Source organism: Eubalaena glacialis, chromosome 9 (assembly GCF_028564815.1).
Source record: "Eubalaena glacialis isolate mEubGla1 chromosome 9, mEubGla1.1.hap2.+ XY, whole genome shotgun sequence".
In the NCBI taxonomy this organism is placed as follows: domain Eukaryota; kingdom Metazoa; phylum Chordata; class Mammalia; order Artiodactyla; family Balaenidae; genus Eubalaena; species Eubalaena glacialis.
This window is the reverse complement of record NC_083724.1, coordinates 98,967,274-98,984,625: the sequence shown is the minus strand read 5'-3', so window position 1 is coordinate 98,984,625 and position 17,352 is coordinate 98,967,274. Positions and strand designations below refer to the sequence as shown.

At 48.2% G+C, this 17,352-nt stretch overlaps 1 protein-coding gene across 1 annotated transcript in view; it reads left to right on the top strand.

Annotated features, from left to right (window-relative positions):
* LOC133097371 (putative serine protease 47) overlaps positions 1 to 16,018 on the top strand; it is a 60,995-nt gene extending 44,977 nt beyond the window's left edge. The window contains exons 2-6 of the mRNA XM_061199230.1: positions 3,692 to 3,983; positions 4,985 to 5,168; positions 6,609 to 6,886; positions 9,831 to 9,991; positions 15,701 to 16,018. Of these exons, the coding sequence (XP_061055213.1) occupies positions 3,692 to 3,983; positions 4,985 to 5,168; positions 6,609 to 6,886; positions 9,831 to 9,991; positions 15,701 to 16,018 (1,233 nt within the window). The remainder of the gene's footprint in view (positions 1 to 3,691; positions 3,984 to 4,984; positions 5,169 to 6,608; positions 6,887 to 9,830; positions 9,992 to 15,700) is intronic.
* Positions 16,019 to 17,352: the final 1,334 nt, after the last annotated feature.

Here is a 17,352-nt window from a genome sequence, read left to right as displayed (position 1 = left end):
ACAAAAAAACAAACAACCCAATCCCAAAATGGGCAGAAGACCTAAATAGACATTTCTCCAAAGAAGAGATACAGATTGCCAACAGACACATGAAAGAATGCTCAACATCATTAATCATTAGAGAAATGCAAATCAAAACTACAATGAGGTATCATCTCACACCGGTCAGAATGGCCATCATCAAAAAATCTAGAAACAATAAATGCTGGAGAGGGTGTGGAGAAAAGGGAACACTCTTGCACTGTTGGTGGGAATGTAAATTGATACAGCCACTATGGAGAACAGTATGGAGGTTCCTTAAAAAACTAAAAATAGAACTACCATATGACCCAGCAATCCCACTACTGGGCATATACCCTGAGAAAACCATAATTCAGAAAGAGTCATGTACCAAAATATTCATTGCAGCTCTGTTTACAACAGCCAGGACATGGAAGCAACCTAGGTGTCCATCATCAGATGAATGGATAAAGAAGATGTGGCACATATATACAATGGAATATTACTCAGCCATAAAAAGAAATGAAATGGAGGTGTTTGTAATGAGGTGGATGGAGTTAGAGTCTGTCATACAGAGTGAAGTAAGTCAGAAAGAGAAAAACAAATACAGTATGCTAACACATATATATGGAATCTAAGGGAAAAAAAAAAAAAGAGGTCATGAAGAACCTAGTGGCAAGATGGGAATAAAGACACAGACCTACTAGAGAATGGACTTGAGGATATGGGGAGGGGGAGGGGTGAGATGTGACAGGGTGAGAGAGTGTCATGGACATATATACAGTACCAAATGTAAAATAGATAACTAGTGGGAAGCAGCCGCATAGCACAGGGAGATCAGCTCGGTGCTTTGTGACCACCTAGAGGGGTGGGATAGGGAGGGTGGGAGGGAGGGAGATGCAAGAGGGAAGAGATATGGCAACATATGTATATGTGTAACTGATTCACTTTGTTGTAAAGCAGAAGCTAGCACACCATTGTAAAGCAATTATACTTCAATAAAGATGTTTAAAAAATATATATATATATAGTCTCTAAGAAGTGGAGGAAAGAAAGGTAGGAAGGAAGGAAGGAAGGAAAGAAGGGAAAAAGAAAAAAAGAAGGTAGGAGAGAAATAAGAAATTAAAGGCATCCAACTTTAAATGGCAGAATTAGAACTTTTATTACAGAGGACATGATCCTATGTGTTAGAAAACACCAATGATCCCACCAAAACAAAATACAACAAAACAAAACAGACTAGAATGAATAAACAAGTTTTAGAAGGTCACAGGAAACATTTCTTATAAAAATAAATTTCATTTCTATATACTAAGTACAAAAATATGAAAAGGAAATTAACAAAATGATTTCATTCACAGTAGCATGGAAAAGAATAAAATACTTAGAAATAAATTTAATAAAGAGCTGCAAGATCTGTACACTGAAAACTACAAAACATTGCTGAGAGAAATTAAAGATCTATATAAACAGAAACATTTCTTGTTCATAGATCAGGAGACTTCATATTATCACGAAAGCAATTCTCGGACTTCCCTGGTGGTGCAGTGGTTAAGAATCCTCCTGCCAATGCAGGGGACACAGGTTCGAGCTCTGGTCCAGGAAGATCCCACGTGTCGCGGAGCAACTAAGCCCATGAGGCACAACTACAAGCCAGCGCTCTAAAGACGGTGAGCCACAGCTACTGAGCCGTGTGCCACAACTACTAAAGCCCACGTGCCTAGAGCCCATGCTCCACAACAAGAGAAGCCACCACAATGAGAAGCCTGCACGTTGCAACCAAGAGTAGCCCCCACTCACCACAACTAGAGAAAGCCCACACGCAGCAACGAAGACACAAAGCAACCAAAAATAGATAAATAAATAAATAAATAAATAAATTTTTAAGTAAAAAAAAGAAAGCAATTCTCCTCGGATTGATCTATAAATTCAATGCAGTCCCTGTGAATATTCTAGCAGGCTCTTTTTGTGTAGCATTTGACAGCTGATTCTAAAATTCATATGGAAACGCAAAGGATGCAGAATAGCCTAAACAGTTTGGCAAAAGAATAAAGCTGGAGAACTTTCACCACCTGACGTCAAATTTTACTATAATACGTATTAATCTAGACAGTGGGTTTCAGGCACAAGGAAAGGAATACAGTTCAATGGCACAGAATTAAGAGTCCAGAAATAAAACAATTTTTATTATGAATTGATTTTCAACAAAGGTCCCAAGACAATTCAATACAAGAAAGACTAACCTTTCTTTTTTTAACCAAGGAAAGGTGCAGGGATAAATGGATATCCACAGGAAAAACCCAAAGCAAAGAAACAGAAACTTACATCACACTAGACAAAAATGAACTAAAACTCGATCACAGATCCAAATGTAAGAAACAACCCCTAAAATTTCTCAAAGAAAACATAGAAGAAACTCTTCATGATCTATTAGATATAACATCAAAAACATGATCCATACAAGAAAAGATTAGTAAATTAGACTTCATCAAAATTAAAAACTTTTGCTCTTTGAGCGCCACTGTTGAAAGAATGAATAAACAAGCTACAGACTTGGAGAAAATCTTGCAAATCACATATCTGATAAAGAACGGAATCTTGCCATTTGCAACAACATGGATGGACCATGAGGGTATTATGTTAAGTGAAGTAAGTCAGACAAAGGCAAGTACTGTATGATTACACTTATATATGCAATCTAAAAAATAAAACAAATGAAGAAACCTAACAAAACAGAGACAGAGTTATAGATACAGAGAACAAACAGGTGCTTGCCAGACGGGAGAGTGTTGGGGGAAAGAAAGCAATAGGTGAGGGAGATGAAGAGGTACAAAATTTCAGTTGCAAAATAAATGAGTATGAAATGTACACTGTGGGGAATATAGTCAATAATTATGTGATATATTTGTATGGTGACATATCATAACTATACTTATCATTTTGAAATGTACAGAAATAACCAATCACTATGTTGTGTAACAGGAACTAACATAGCATTGTACATCAATTATACTTCAAAAACAAACAAATTCATAGGAAAGGAGATCGGATTTGTGGTTACCAGAGGCCGGAGATTGGGGGAGGGGGAATTGGTTAGCTGCAGTCAAAGGTACAAACTCCCAGTTATGCGATAAATAAGTACTAGGGATGTAATGGACAACATGATAAATATAATTAACACTGCTGTATGTTATACATGACAGTTGATAAGAGTAAATCCTAAGAGTTCTCATCACAAGGAAAATTTTTTTTTCCATTTCTTTAATTTTGTATCTATGTGGGATGATGGATGTTCACTAAATTTATTCTGATGATCATTTCATGATGCATGGAAGTCAAATCATTATGCTATACACCTTAAGGTTAAAAAAATTTTTAAAAAGAAAGAATGGACCTCAGTTAATATTAATGTCTCAATATTGGCTCACTAGTTGTGATAAATGTGCCATAGTAATATAAGATCTTAATATTAGGGGAAAGTGGGTGAGGGGGATCTTGGAACTCCTTGTACTGTCTTTGCAACTTTTTCATAAATCTAAAACAAAAAGTTTATTTAAATATAAATAAATAAATAAATTTTTAAAAATGTACAGAAAATCATTGAATTGTCCCTTGTATAATAATAAGTGAACTTCATGGTATATAAATTATATCTTAGTAGAGTTGTTTAAAAGGTTATTAAGAAGGTCAGGGTGGGATCAGGGCTGGGCTGAGGCGGGGTCAGGGCAAGGTCAGGCAGGGCCAGGGTGGGGTCAGGCGGGAGTCAGCAACCCTGGCAATGGGCACGGAGGCGTGGATCGCCCAAGGCCGAGGCCAGCCTGTGGCCCTTCTCTGGCTGCTGCTGCTGCCCGTGGCCACCCTGGAGCTGCGAGGGTCCCCGGCCACGGCCACGGCCGCCCCCGGCTGGGCTCCAGGCGCGGGCGGAGCGGTGGAGGGCAGCGCTCCGACTCCGGAAGCACAGCGGTTGGCCCCGGGAGCCACAGGTGCGTTGGGGCCTCTGTTGAGGGCTGAAACGGCCTAAACTGCAGGGCCTGAGGGGGCCAGCTGTGACCAGGGCCTGGGTGCCCTGAGTCACTGAATTTCATCTTTTCTCTGCCCTGGCCAACAACCAGGCAGCCCAGAGACCCTCTCAACACAGGTGGGTCACCGACTCCCCACTGTGGAGCCTCTGGGTGGGAAGTGCCTCTGTGGGACTGTGGGACCTCTGTGGGACTGTGGAAGTGGGGACATAGCAGGGTCTGACCCTGAGGCTGGGTGGCTGGGTGGAGGAAAGCACCAGGACTGATGAATGAGAGGCCCTGAGTCCAGGGCCGCGGGTCTCATTCCCCTCCGTGAGGCCCTGGAAGCGCAGGCCCTAGACCAAGATGCCCGCTCTCAGGGTGCCTGGGCACACCCCCTGCCCTCCCAGGTGTGAGTCCTAGAGCCAGGGCTGTCTTCATTAGCCCACTCCCTCTTCTTTTAGAAATGTAGAATCCTGAGTCAGAGAGGGGGAATGACTTTCCCCAGCTCACACAGCACCACAGACTGCAAATCTCCCTCCCTAAGACACCGGGGTGACATGGAGGAGGCACAGGCCCTTAGAAGCCATGATCTTGAGCAAGTAATGTTGGCAACTTCTGAGACCTTTAGTTCTTTGATCTACAAGAGTAGGCATTGAGGTGTGCTAGTTGAGGGAAATAAGGTCTGTGACGTGCCCAGCACTTGGCAGCCTCACTCGGGGATGTCCTTCTCCCTGGAGATGCTGCTGTGAGCTGCTGTGGCTACCTTAGGTCCCCCCTTGCCCCATCCCACCAGACCTCTGGGTCCTCATCCCCACAGGGCTTGCTCTGTCCAATTCTCAGGGGCAGCCAGTGAAAGTAGAGTCCAGGTAGCGCTGTCATTTTGGCTAGGCCACTGGACGCTTGGCCTTGGTTTTCCCATCTATGAAGTGGACAGGGCCTTCCTGGTAGTGGCATTTGGGGTACTACTAGTGTCTCTATCGTAGGTGGCAGGGGAGTCTCCACAGTGTGCGGGAAACCCAAGGTGATGGGGAAGATCTACGGTGGCCAGGACGTGGTGGCTGGCCAGTGGCCATGGCAGGCCAGCTTGCAGTACCAGGGCTCACATATCTGTGGAGCTGTCCTCATTAACTCTCACTGGGTCGTTTCCACTGCCCACTGCTTTCTGAAGTAAGTCCTCCTTCCAGGGTGCCAGCACAGGCACTGGCAGGGGAGGGGGATATGGGGGAAGAGGAGAAAAAGGGTGATGGGCATCCCACGTCAGCTCCTCTGGGCTTTTCTCTGGGGCAGTCTGTGGCCTTCAGATGCATGTCATTCCTGCCTTTGGCCTGTGTACCCTCCACCTGGACGGTCCTCCTTGCTCACCTGCTCAGATCCGCCTCATGCTCTGCCATCAGCCCCTGTGCCTGTCCTTCAACACAGATGTGCCTCAGGAGAGTGGCAGTGTCCATCCTGGCTGCCATGCAGTGTGGACCAATCTCAGATCACAGCTTCTTCTTAATGTCCCCACATTTCCAGGTGTCAGATTCTAGGCAGGGACCTGGGACCGCATGTATGGCCAGCAGCTGGGCAATTCTTCTTATTACTCCTGCACAACTGTGTGCCCAGGAGTAGTCATGGCCGCTGGTGTGCGTTGTGGGGAGCCATGGTGCCAGGCTGCATAGGTGGGAATTGGGGCTCCCTGGGAGAGTGACATGGCTGCTCAGGAGTCTAATTCCCCTGGCCGTCCTGGGCCTGGCTCAGTGCCTAGGTCTGAACAGATGAGGAGGGGTCCCCAGGGAGTTGGGGCATCACAGCCCAGGTCTGGGAGCTGGAACTTTCAGAACTTAGAGTCCTATTGGCGCCTACTCCATACGATGATCCATGCAAGCCCCTTTGTGACATCAGGGGTGGCAAGTCCCCACCTCACCCTGTCTCCATCCTGTCACAAGAGAAGGCCCAACATGGGTGAGAAGGGCAGACGCATGGGCTGGGGGTTCCGGAGAAGGGCTATGGAGAGGGAGGGGCTTGCTGGAGGGGAAGGGTTTGGGCAAGGGGAGCATGAGTGGGTCTCCAGGTGGATGAGCCGTGCAAACAGTCAGGGAGGTGGGAAGTTTCAGCACCTGTGTTCAGGGAACAAGGCAAGGTTCTGTTTCCTGCACTCATTTGCTCATTTATTTAACAAATCTTTTGTGAGTCCTTATACCTAAGTGGAGAAGCAGCCCTTGGTCAGGAAGGTGTTTAAAGAAAGGAGAGGTCAGGAAGAATGTGGGGCCAGAAGGTGGACTGTAGGGAGTCTTGGGAAGGGTAAAGTTAGAGCTGGGATTGAGCCAGAACTCCTCCTGTGTACAATCAAAGACCTTCATTTGATACGCCACCAAGGATCTTTCCAGCACAAGGATTCAATGCTCCTCTGATTCTAGTGTGTGATGGAGAAGCCGTGTGTCTGAGGTTGTAAGTAGAATATCAATTAGCCCCAAGAAAGAAGGACTCCTGAACGCTAGAAATGGGGAGAAAAAAGCTGTCTAGCATCATGTGGGGTAGAGGCCTGTGGGCAGTTAGATGAGGATGCAGGGAAAGAGCTAGCCCACACGCAGAGATGATGGTGACAATGTGCCCTTCTTCCTCCAGAAAATCTCATGCCCCGGAGAACTACCGGGTTCTGTTAGGAAGCACCCAGCTGCACCAGCACACCCAGCACACCCGAGAGATGTCACTGAGCCGGATTATCATGCACCCAGACTTTGAGAAGTTACATCCCTTCGGGAGTGACATAGCCATGTTGCAGCTGCTCTTTCCTGTGAATTTCACCTCCTACATCATCCCCGCCTGCCTCCCAGTCCCTGGCATGCAGCTACCCAGTAACTCATCCTGCTGGATAACTGGCTGGGGGATGCTCAACGAGGAAAGTGAGAGGGTGTAGGAGAGTCGGGTTGGGGCAGATGAGGGTGGGGAGGAGGAAGGGGAGAAGGACAAAGGAGGGAAGAAGGGAGGTGTGGCTCCTCCTGAGGGGTCCCCAAGCAAAGAGGCACTGGACCTTGGCCCACTATGCGTCATTTCTAGAGGAGTGGACCATTTTAGTTCTAGTTCTGAAAGTGTGTGATTGTAAAGCTTCAGTGTTCTCTAAGTGCAAAGGTTTACACTGAAAGTCTGGGAATCTTTGACTTTTGGAATCAAGATTCTGGGTTCTTGAAGTCTTTCTGGTTCTGGATTCCAAGGTTTTAATCAACCATGGATCTGAGATGACTTGATTCAACTCAAAGGTCATGCTTGGGGCCTGGCCCATTGCAGGCCACTGACAAACAAACACCCTGATTTCCCATTGCCATAAGAGGAGCTTGGGAAAAGTGGAAGGAAAACACACGTACGACTTCTGACCTCTGAGCCTGCCTGATGAAGTTAGAATGATTATGACTTAAGAGTGTTTCACTCTCTGAACCTCACTTTGCTCTTCTCCCAACGCAGCTCAGCTATCTACTTTGTAAGCTTGTTAGGTGAACTGCATAACGCAGGAAAAAAATTATGTTTTTTAAGATTGAAAGAGGAGAAATGTAGGCAAAGACTTATGAGCCAGAGTCTTTATTAAAGAAAGGAGTATTTATGGTTGGGGGAAATGCTTATGGTGCAAAATTAAGGGGAAAAAGAATATATATTTTAATTATTTGTAGGGTCATAATTTGGTACCGTGTTTCTCAACAGAGGTGCTACAGGCATTTTGAACAGACCCTGTCTTCATTGGGTGGGATGTGCCAGCATCCCTGGCCCTTGCCTACTAGTATGTCATGAACACTCCCTAATCATAGGACAAACAACCACGTTCCCAGCATTCTCACACCACATACACAACACATACACACCACAGATACACCACATTTCATACACACACACACACACACACACACACACACACACACACACACACAGATTGTTCCTCCTTGAGGACAGAAACCCTGTCTTTCTTGTTTTAATATCCCAGCCTGTGGCCCGGGCAGGGCCAGGCGCCTGGTAGGTACTCCACTGCTGCCACCCTGGTCCTATAGACCATAATTGCTTGCCTGGACCTCCAGACTGGTCTCTGAGATCCCACCCTGTGTGCTATACTTTAGTCTCCACATAGCTGTCTGAGTGTTTTCTTTAAAGCAGGAGTCATGCCAGTTCCCTGCTCATTACCCTCAGTGCCTTCTCATTTATACCTAGAAAAAAGTCGTAACTCCCTACCTTGGCTCTCAGGCCCTGTGTAATGTTGGCCCCAATTCCTCTCTGCTCATCTCCTACTACATCCCTCACCCACACCATCCCAGCCAGCAGGCCTCCTTCCTGCTTGAAAATGCCAAGGCCATTGCCACCTCAGGGCCTTCACCTTGGCTGCCTCCCTGGCCTCACTTGCTCTCCCTGCTAACCTTGGCATGACTCACTTCTTTACATGTACAACTCAGCTGCTCCTCTGAGGCGTTTTACTTGATCATATGAGCTAAAACAGGCAACCTCTAATAGCATATGTCCCTGTTTTATTTCCTTTACACCACTTATTAGATCTAAAACAATTCTACTTATTTACTTCATTTACCCTGTTGATACAAAAAGCTCAGCTTCTCTGTACACCAGTGCTAAATAGAATCTTGGAGACAGAGTTTTGGGTGAAGTAGAAAAGGATAGCTTTATTACTTTGCCAGGCAAACGGGGACACAGTGGGCTCCTGCCTCAAAAGACTGTGTCTCTACTTGGAGAGGATAGTGAGAAGTTTCATAGTAATGGTTCAAAGAGGGCATGATCAGCTCTTGGACATTCTGCTGATGAGGTGGTGGTGAGGTAAGTAGGAGTCAGCATCATCAACCTTCAGGTTCCAACTGGTCTGGGGTCTACCTGCTTGTGGGCAGCATACCATTGTTAATCATTAACTTCTCCCACCTGGAGGGGGTTTCAGTATCTGCAAAACAGCTCAAAGATATTGTTTTGTGTATCCATTTTTGGGGAGCCAGGACCTTGCCCCAAGGCTGCACTGTGTTTCTCTTGACTGTTTCTCACTGGTCTCGCATCCCCTCCCTTCCCTGATTAACAACTGCTTGAATCTGCCCGTTGGAACTCAGAGAAGGTCATGGAGGCTGAATGAAGTCTATTTCCTGTAATCAAAGAAATGGGGGACACAGAAAGCCTTTGTGCCCAGGAGCCCCTCAGGGCCCTGCTCGGTATCCCTGTCTCCCCCAACTAAGAATGTTCCTGTGTATCATTAGTGTCTAAAAGATACTGAACACAAGGACAGAGGAATAAATGAGTGATTGGATGAGAGGGTGGATGGGTGAAGGGTAGGTGGGAGGATGAGTGGGTGGAAGGAAAGATGGGTGGGTGGGTGAAAGGATGGTAGGCAGAGATAGATGGAGTGAGTGGAGATGGATCAAAAGATGGGTAAATGGGCAAATGGATGAAAGCGTGAGTGGATGAATGGGACATGAGGAAAGAGGAAAGATAGGTAGATGGATAGAGGAATTGGTGGATGGATGGAAAGGTTAATGATAGACAAATGGAGAGTGGATGGGATGGTCTGTGAAAGGGTAGGTAGGTTGGTGAATGGTTGCTAAGCACCACTGAGTGGCATGTGTTGGTGGGATTTGCCTTTTTCCTTTGTAGAATAGGAGAGGTGTGGTCTATTGCTATGAGGGAGGTGGAGGGAATAGGATGAGTTTGGAAAAGTTTGAGAAAAGGGGGAGGGCTTACTAGGCATAGGTAGAAGACTGAAACAGTGCTGAAGGCTCAACTGTGCTGAGAAAAGTCCATGTTGAAGTGGTGAACGGTAAGGCAGAGTAGCCTGTAGCTAAGCCACAGCACCCTTCACTGATTTCCTCCTTATCCTCACAGCGCCTCTGCTTGAACCTTTCCATCTCCAGGAGGGTAAGGTGGGCTTCATTGAGAACAAGTTTTGTAATATATTTTACGGACTTAGAAAAGGCAAGAACTTCTCCGTGCATGAGGACATGCTGTGTGCTGGGGACTTCTCGACAGGAAAGGCCATCTGCCAAGTGAGTAAGGTCATTTCTGTTCTTCCCTTGCCTGTTCTCAGTTTCCCTAGGGGAGGGGCTGTGTTGCCTCTACTGTCTTTGTGGAGACCCCTGGGAAGGGTCTTTCCTCCCTCCACATGTCTTCCTGGGCTCAATTCCTTGGCAGTGTCCCCCAGGATAGCCCCTTCCTAAGCCCCTTGCACATAAGGGCATCTACTGGCAGCACCCTCAAACAGCATCTTTTTATGAGGCATACCTTAAAGTTTTTATTTAAGTATAACATACATACAAAAGAATATATTCATGCTGTTTTCATAAGTTGGATGAACTTTCACATAGTTACACAACAGATGACCAATACCCCAGAGGTCCCACTCACACCTCCTTCCTATCACCAACACCCAACAGAAACCACCATCTTCACTTTTGACAACTTAGATTAGATTCTGAATATTCCATAAATAGAATTTATTTCCAGTTGTCAATCTTTCGTGTCTTTATATTTGTGAGGTTCATCCAAACTGTTAAATGTAGTTATAGTTTGTTCAGTCTCATTGCTCTACAGGACTCTATTGTGTGAATTGAATTCTATGATCAGTTCTACTCTTGATGGGTATTTTAGAGGTTTCCAAGTTTTTCATTTCATTTCACTTCCAAATATTTTATCTTCTATTTCACAGAAACCCTTGAGTAGAATTGTTGAATTAAAAGGTATGTGTATATTCAGCTTTGGCAGATATTTCCTAACATCTCCAAAGTGGTTGCACCATTTCCACTCATTCCAGCAGTGGATGAGAGTTTAATATTTATTTATTTAATTTATTTATTTTCCTTATTTTTTTTGGCTGTGTCGTGTCTTAGTTGCACCACAAGGGATCTTTGCTGAGGCATGCGGGGTCTTTCGTTATGGTGCGCGGTCTCCTCCGGTTTCTCTCTGGTTGTGGTTCTCAGGCGTCTCTCTAGTTGTCGTGTGTGGGTTTTCTCTCTCTAGCTGTTGTGCGTGGGGCTCCGGAGTGCATGGGCTCTGTAGTTGTGGCATGCAGGTTCTCTTGAGACGCATGAGCTCATTAGTTGCGGCACGCTGGCTTAGTTGCCCCACGGCATTTGGGATCTTAGTTCCTCAACCAGGGATTGAACCCGCGTCCCCTGCATTGGAAGGCAGACTTTTTACCACTAGATCACCAGGGAAGTCCTGGATGAGAGTTTATATCCTCGCCAACACTTTGCACTTTCCATCTTTTCTCATTTTGATAGCTTATGGTGGTTTGCATGTCCCTGATGACAAGTTAAATATACTTTAATATGTTTATTGTCATTGGATATCTTCTCTAAAGTTTCCCTTCAAGATTTTCCCCCCCTCTCACTTTTCTGTTGGGTTGTCTTCTTTTCCTTTAGGGGCTCTTTGTGTATTTTTACATATTACAGGTATGAGTCCACTGTTGGATATTTGAATTGTAAACATTTCTTTCCTCTCTCTGTAATGCCCAATTTTAGAGGTGGGCAAACAGGTCCAGAGAGGGAAAGTAGCTACCCTAAAATAAGGCAGCACAACCTGGTCCCCCGTATTCTGACTCCAAGCCTAACCTGACCTCCACCATATCCACCTCAGGGCCCAGCCTCCCAAGCTGGCATCATGTGCGGAGCTCTTACATAGATGGCATTGTGGAGTGGAGGGGAGAGTATTAGGGTTCTGGAGTTAGAGACACTGCTCTGCCCTGAAGGTCTTTTCACTTTCTGAGCCCATGTCCTCATTTATACTGTAAGATTCTGAGGCCTCCTTCATGGGATTGTCGAAAGGATGGTGTAGTGGGTTGGATAGTGTCCCCTACATTTGTAACCATTTAGAATCTCAGAAAGTGACCTGATTTGGAAATAGGTCTTTGCAGATGTGATTAGCTAAGAATCTCGAGATGAAACCATTTTGAATTTAGAGTGGGCTGAGGGATAGACAGAGAGGTACTTGATTTCAGACTTCTGGTTTCCAGAACTGTGAGAAGAGAAATTTCTGTTGTTTTTATAGTTACCCAGTTTGTGGTAATATGCTTTGGCACCCCAGGAAATGCACGCAGGAGGGATGGGATGCACCTGGTCCTTGAGAAGGCCTCATGGACAGCTGTTTTCACGGCAGCCCAGTGGAGCTGCTGAGCCAGAGGGAAGAAGCTTGGCCACCTGCCCTCCTGGTAGGAGGTAGATCCAGCTTTCTTGGTTCCCAGTGCACAACCCATGGCTGTCTGGCTTGGGCCGTCGTTCTCACAGAGTCAGCTGCACCTGCAGGTGAAATAAAGGGCTCAGTCCCCCGAGTCCCCATCTGGCTGTCACCGTAGACCTCCCTTCCAGCCTGCAGAGGTCATGCCCATGGAGTTCAGGGCCGGAGCCCTTTGTCTGCTTGCCTGATGGACATCCATTCTGCCTCTTGACCCCACCCCCTCTCGTTTCTCCCCAGGCTGAGGACACCATTGAGCTGGACACCCAGGAGCCCCAGCACGTGGCCCCTCCTGCCCCCCTTAGCCTTTCAGTCACCACAGCCTGTCTGAGAGGTTCCATCTAGATTCATCTTCTGTCACATGCCTGCTCTGGTCCCCAACCTCCAACCGGGGCTCTCTTCTCTCACTGAAGTGCCCTCCCCCAGCACAGGACACCCAGAAACAAGTCTGAGGAGAGACAGACCCCAGGAGCACTCAGTGCTCAGACTGTGGGGCAGGACAGACCTGGGTCCAGTCTTCAGTCTGTAATTTAGTGATTATGACCTTAGATAACCCATGAAATGGGGTTGCTAATGGCCTCCACTTAATAAGGTCCTTATAGAAGATTCAGTACTGTGCCTGGCATTCAGTAGGTGCTTAACACCTGCTGGCTTTCAATCTCCTGGCCTGGTCTGCCTCCCTCTATCTGGATTGTACCTGTTCTTCTGGGCCTGTCTTAGACCTGTCCTTTCACCCAAGGTAGAATTCATTGCTCTGGCCCTGCCCAACACACACACACACACACACACACACACACACACACACACACACACACTGTTTGCTGTGTGTCTTCAGTAGTGCAATGTGCATCTCACTTTGCATGGGATACATTAGTGTTGGGCCTTCCTCTGCCTTCTGAGAGCTCCCCAGGGGCCAGGAGGCTATTGGAGCCCTTCCCATCTCCCCCGACTGGCCCAGAATCCACCATAATATAGACAACCACATGGCTCATCTGCATGAATCCCTGAGGCCTGGAGTGGACAGGGACCAGGCCTTCCCCTGGCCTTGAACAGCTTGGGGTGGGTACACTGTGGGGAGGGCCAAGGGCACCCCAGCTAGGGAGCACAGAGGGGAAGAGCTGAGGTGATGATGGCACATTCCCAATCTCCAAGAAGACCCCGTGTATGACTTTCTTGGGTCTGCGGTGACAAATCACCTCAAAGTGGGTGGCTAAAACAACAGAACTTTATTCTCTTACATTTCTGGAGGTCAAAAGTCTAAAGTCAAGGTGTTGGCCAAGCTGGTTCCTTCTGGAGACTCTAGGGGAGAATGTTTTCTTGCTTCTGCTAGCTTTTTCGAAGCCGCCAGCATTCCTTGGCTCATGGCCCCTTCCTCTGTCCCCAAAGCACATTGCTCCTACCTCTGCTTCTGTCATCACATCTCCTCCTCTGATTCTGACCTCCTGCCTCCTTCTTTCCCCATGAGAATCTTTCTGATTACATTGGGTCCACCCAGATAATCCAGGACAGTCTTCCTATTTCAAGATGCTCAACTCCATCACAGCTGCAGAGTCCCTTTTGCCACGTAAGGTAACATAGCCAAAGGGTCCAGTGATGAGGATGGACATCTTTGAGGGTTATTTTTGGCCAGCTACACCATGTACCCTTCTCTCTCCTTCAAGCCACCACTTCCCCCACCCCCTCCTCAGCTGGAGATCGTCTCATTTCACTGAGAACGCCAAAGCAATCAATCAGCCTAGAGCCCATTCATGTTGCCAGCCCCACCCTAGCATCTTCCATCTCTCCTGAGCCTCATGGCCCATCCCAGCCAGTCTGTCCTGGAGCTCTGGGTGCCCAAAGGCTCTCCTGCTCCATGTCTTCTGTCTCCCTCTTTCCTGGCTCCTGTGTAAACGTGCAACAGCACTCTCCCTCCTCCATTGCCCAGTTTCTCTGCCTTCCTTCCCCAAAAGACTCACAGCAGCACTGAATCTAACCCACTCCACCCAGGAGTGTCGCCAGTGTGCCACCAGAGCCACATGACCAACATCCCCAAGAGCCTGTCTTGCCAGAGCCACCTGTGGACCTGAGTCCTCCTCTCACTCAGCACTTCAGCAAGTCTCACTCCCATTTCCTGGGCACCAGGACTAGCCAGCTACTCTGCTGTGCACCTGGTCCCCTCCCCTCCCACCTCTAAATGCTGGAGACCCCAGGGCTCCGTGCTCAGCCTGCTGCTTCCCCTCTGCAGTTCCTCCCTGGTTGGTGAGAAAGGCTCAGATTTGAAAGGTCCTGTTGCCTCCTTCAACATATTGCCCCAAATCTGACTGTTTCTTACTGCCCTGGCCCCTCCCCATCAGTAATCTCTCACCTTCTCTCCTGTAGCTACCTCCCAACTGGTTCATTCTCCACACAGCACCAGAGTGATCCAGGTGCTAGACATAACCTAGACAGTTCTCCATAGGGGTCAATTCTAACCCCCCACCATAAGGCCCTGTGACCCCATGTTCCATCTATCCCCCTTGCTCCGCACACATCACTGCTCTTCCTCCCCCCAACCTGGCTCAACCCTCCTCTCCTCGTCTGCACTTACTGCTCCCCCTTCTCCTGCATCAGAAAGTTAGGTTGTTTCTTGCCTGGAGTCTCAGCACAGGAAAGCTTTGTGCCTCCACCCTATGAAGTGCCCTTCCCTTCCTGTCCTGTCCCTTCCATGGCTTGTTTCCACATGTCACATCTGACAATGGCAGGCTAATTGGCTTATTTACAAAAGCACCACAAAAGAGGAGCCTTGTCATTTCACCGCTGTGCCCAAAGGCGGAGGCTGCCCTGGATGCTTGATGTGCGCGTTGGGCAGGTGAGTGGAGGAGCAGCAAGCATGGCTATAGTCCCTGCTCCTCCACCCCCACCCCCAAGGATGGGACCTTCGCTTTGGCTGATGAGTGAGGGGATTTCCAACCAGGTTGTCCTGTCCTGACAGCATTTTAGGACTCCAGATGCCCACCCATCTTCTCCCCGAGCAAAACAGGCTGCCTCCACCAGGCCTGGGTATGGGCATTTTCTGAAAATGTTCAACCAAGAAGTTGAGAGAAAAATTAAAGGCCTAACTAAATGAATGAAAAAGGAGGAGGACCCACGTGGGCACATGCTGCTGCAGTTCAGGGTATTGCAAGAGCTGGGGACTGACGCAGCTTTAGCTGGCCAGGCTTTACTCACAGAGCAGCTCTCTTGGGCCCTATGGTGCAGCTGTCCCTTCTCGGCCTTGGATAGTGCCCTGTCCTGGACCACCATGACCTCGCTGGGCACAGAGGTCCATATGTTGATAGGTTTAGATCAATGATTGTCCTGAGGGTCAATCAGGAACTTCCTATAGCACGATTCCACTGCCTGCCTGCATGGCCTAATAGGGCTGCTCGGCAGTGGGACGCTGGTGTTGGGACTTTCACAGAGGTGCACCTGAGTGAGCCTGGATGGCAGAGACTCATAAGCCCCACCTTGCTACCTGGTCTTCTCAGACCTGGCTCAGTCACCCACATGAACTCCCATCTCTTTCCTAGGGCGATTCCGGGGGGCCCCTCGTCTGTGACTTCGCCAGTGCCTGGGTTCTGATGGGGCTGTCCAGCTGGGGCTTTGACTGCCATCATCCCATTTACCCCAGCATCTTCACCAATGTCACCTACTTCACCGACTGGATCGTCGAGATCCAGAGACTCACACCTCTCCCTGAGCCCACGTCCGCTCCTCCTCAGACCCTGTTTCCATACCAGACTCTGCAGGCTGCGGGCTCGCCTGGGCCTGGCACAGCCTTTGTGCCTCCACAGAGCTGGCCCCTGCTGTTGTTCATGCTTGGGGCCGTATGGAAAGCCCTGCAGTGATCCCCCAAGCCCCTCTGCTCTTGCTCTCTGCCTCAGGGCCCAGTCTCCTCGCTGGAACCTTCTGCCTCTCCCCTCCCGCAGCCCCATCACCTTTCAGTGGTCCCTTCTTCGCTTTCCTGTCCAACTGCTGCCACCCCACAAACCAAGCATGAAAAAAACAAATAAAAACTAATGAAAGAGTCATCTTGCTCCTGTCTTGGGGCCCTATTGCCCGCCGTGATCCTCAGCACTCACCCTTTCCCTTGAGGTCTGTTGTCTGACTCCGTGGACAAGGAAACAGGACTGGGCAGGGAGACTATCCCAGGAGGAAAGCAGGAGTGAGGACACTGAAGGAGTCCAGCTGGGGAGAGAGAAAGGTGTCTTCACTTGCAGACACCACTCCTGCCATGGGGGTGCACAGGCCTTCAGAGGAAGGATATGTCAGCTCCAGCTGCCATAACAAATACCACAGGCAATGTGGCTTAAACAACAGGAATTTATCACCTCACAGTTCTGGAGCCCAGAAGTCTAAGGTCTCTCTCCTTGGCTGATAGATGACCATCTTCTCCCTGTGTCCTCACATTGTCTTCCCTCTGTGTGTTTCTGTGTCCAAATTCTCCCTTCCTATAACGGCACCAATCATATTGGATTAGGGGCTACCCTAACGACCTCATGTTAACTCAATTATCTCTTTAAAAGCTCTACTCCAAATAAAGTCACATTCTGGGGACTTCTCTGGAGATCCGGGGTTTAAGACTCCACGTTTCTATTGCATTGGGCACGGGTTCCATCCCTGGTAGGGGAACTAAGATCCCACATGCCGCATGGTGCAACCAAAAAAAAAAATGTCACATTCTGAGGTACTGGGGTTAGGACTTCAACATATGTATTTTGGGGTGGGGGGCATAATTCAGCCTTTAATAGGAAGTAAGACATTTTGCCAGGTGTCTGTAGTACAAGGGAGTAAGGATCTTTCCCAAAGTAAAGAACCGTCACTCGTGGGATTTGGAGGAACAAGGACCAGCTCCCCACGGAGGTAGAGGGAAGTTCCCAGAGTGCGGGACAATTGAGTTGGACTGGAGTACATGACCCAGGCCTTGAGGATGGGGCTTCCAGCCTGCAGCATAGAGGGCTGTTGAATGTGGCGGGTCTAGCAGAGTGAGTGGGAAAGAGAGAGAGGAGGCCCGAAGCCAGGCTGTGAGCTGAGGTGCAGGCTGGCAGTCCTCAGACCTCTGCTCCTAGAGTCGACTTCCAGCACCCTCCTCACCCACCCCCATGCTCCCGCTCTCCACAGTCTGAAGGGGCCCAATGCACTGCCCCCCAAACCCACATGACACTGCTCTCTTCTGTGTAGG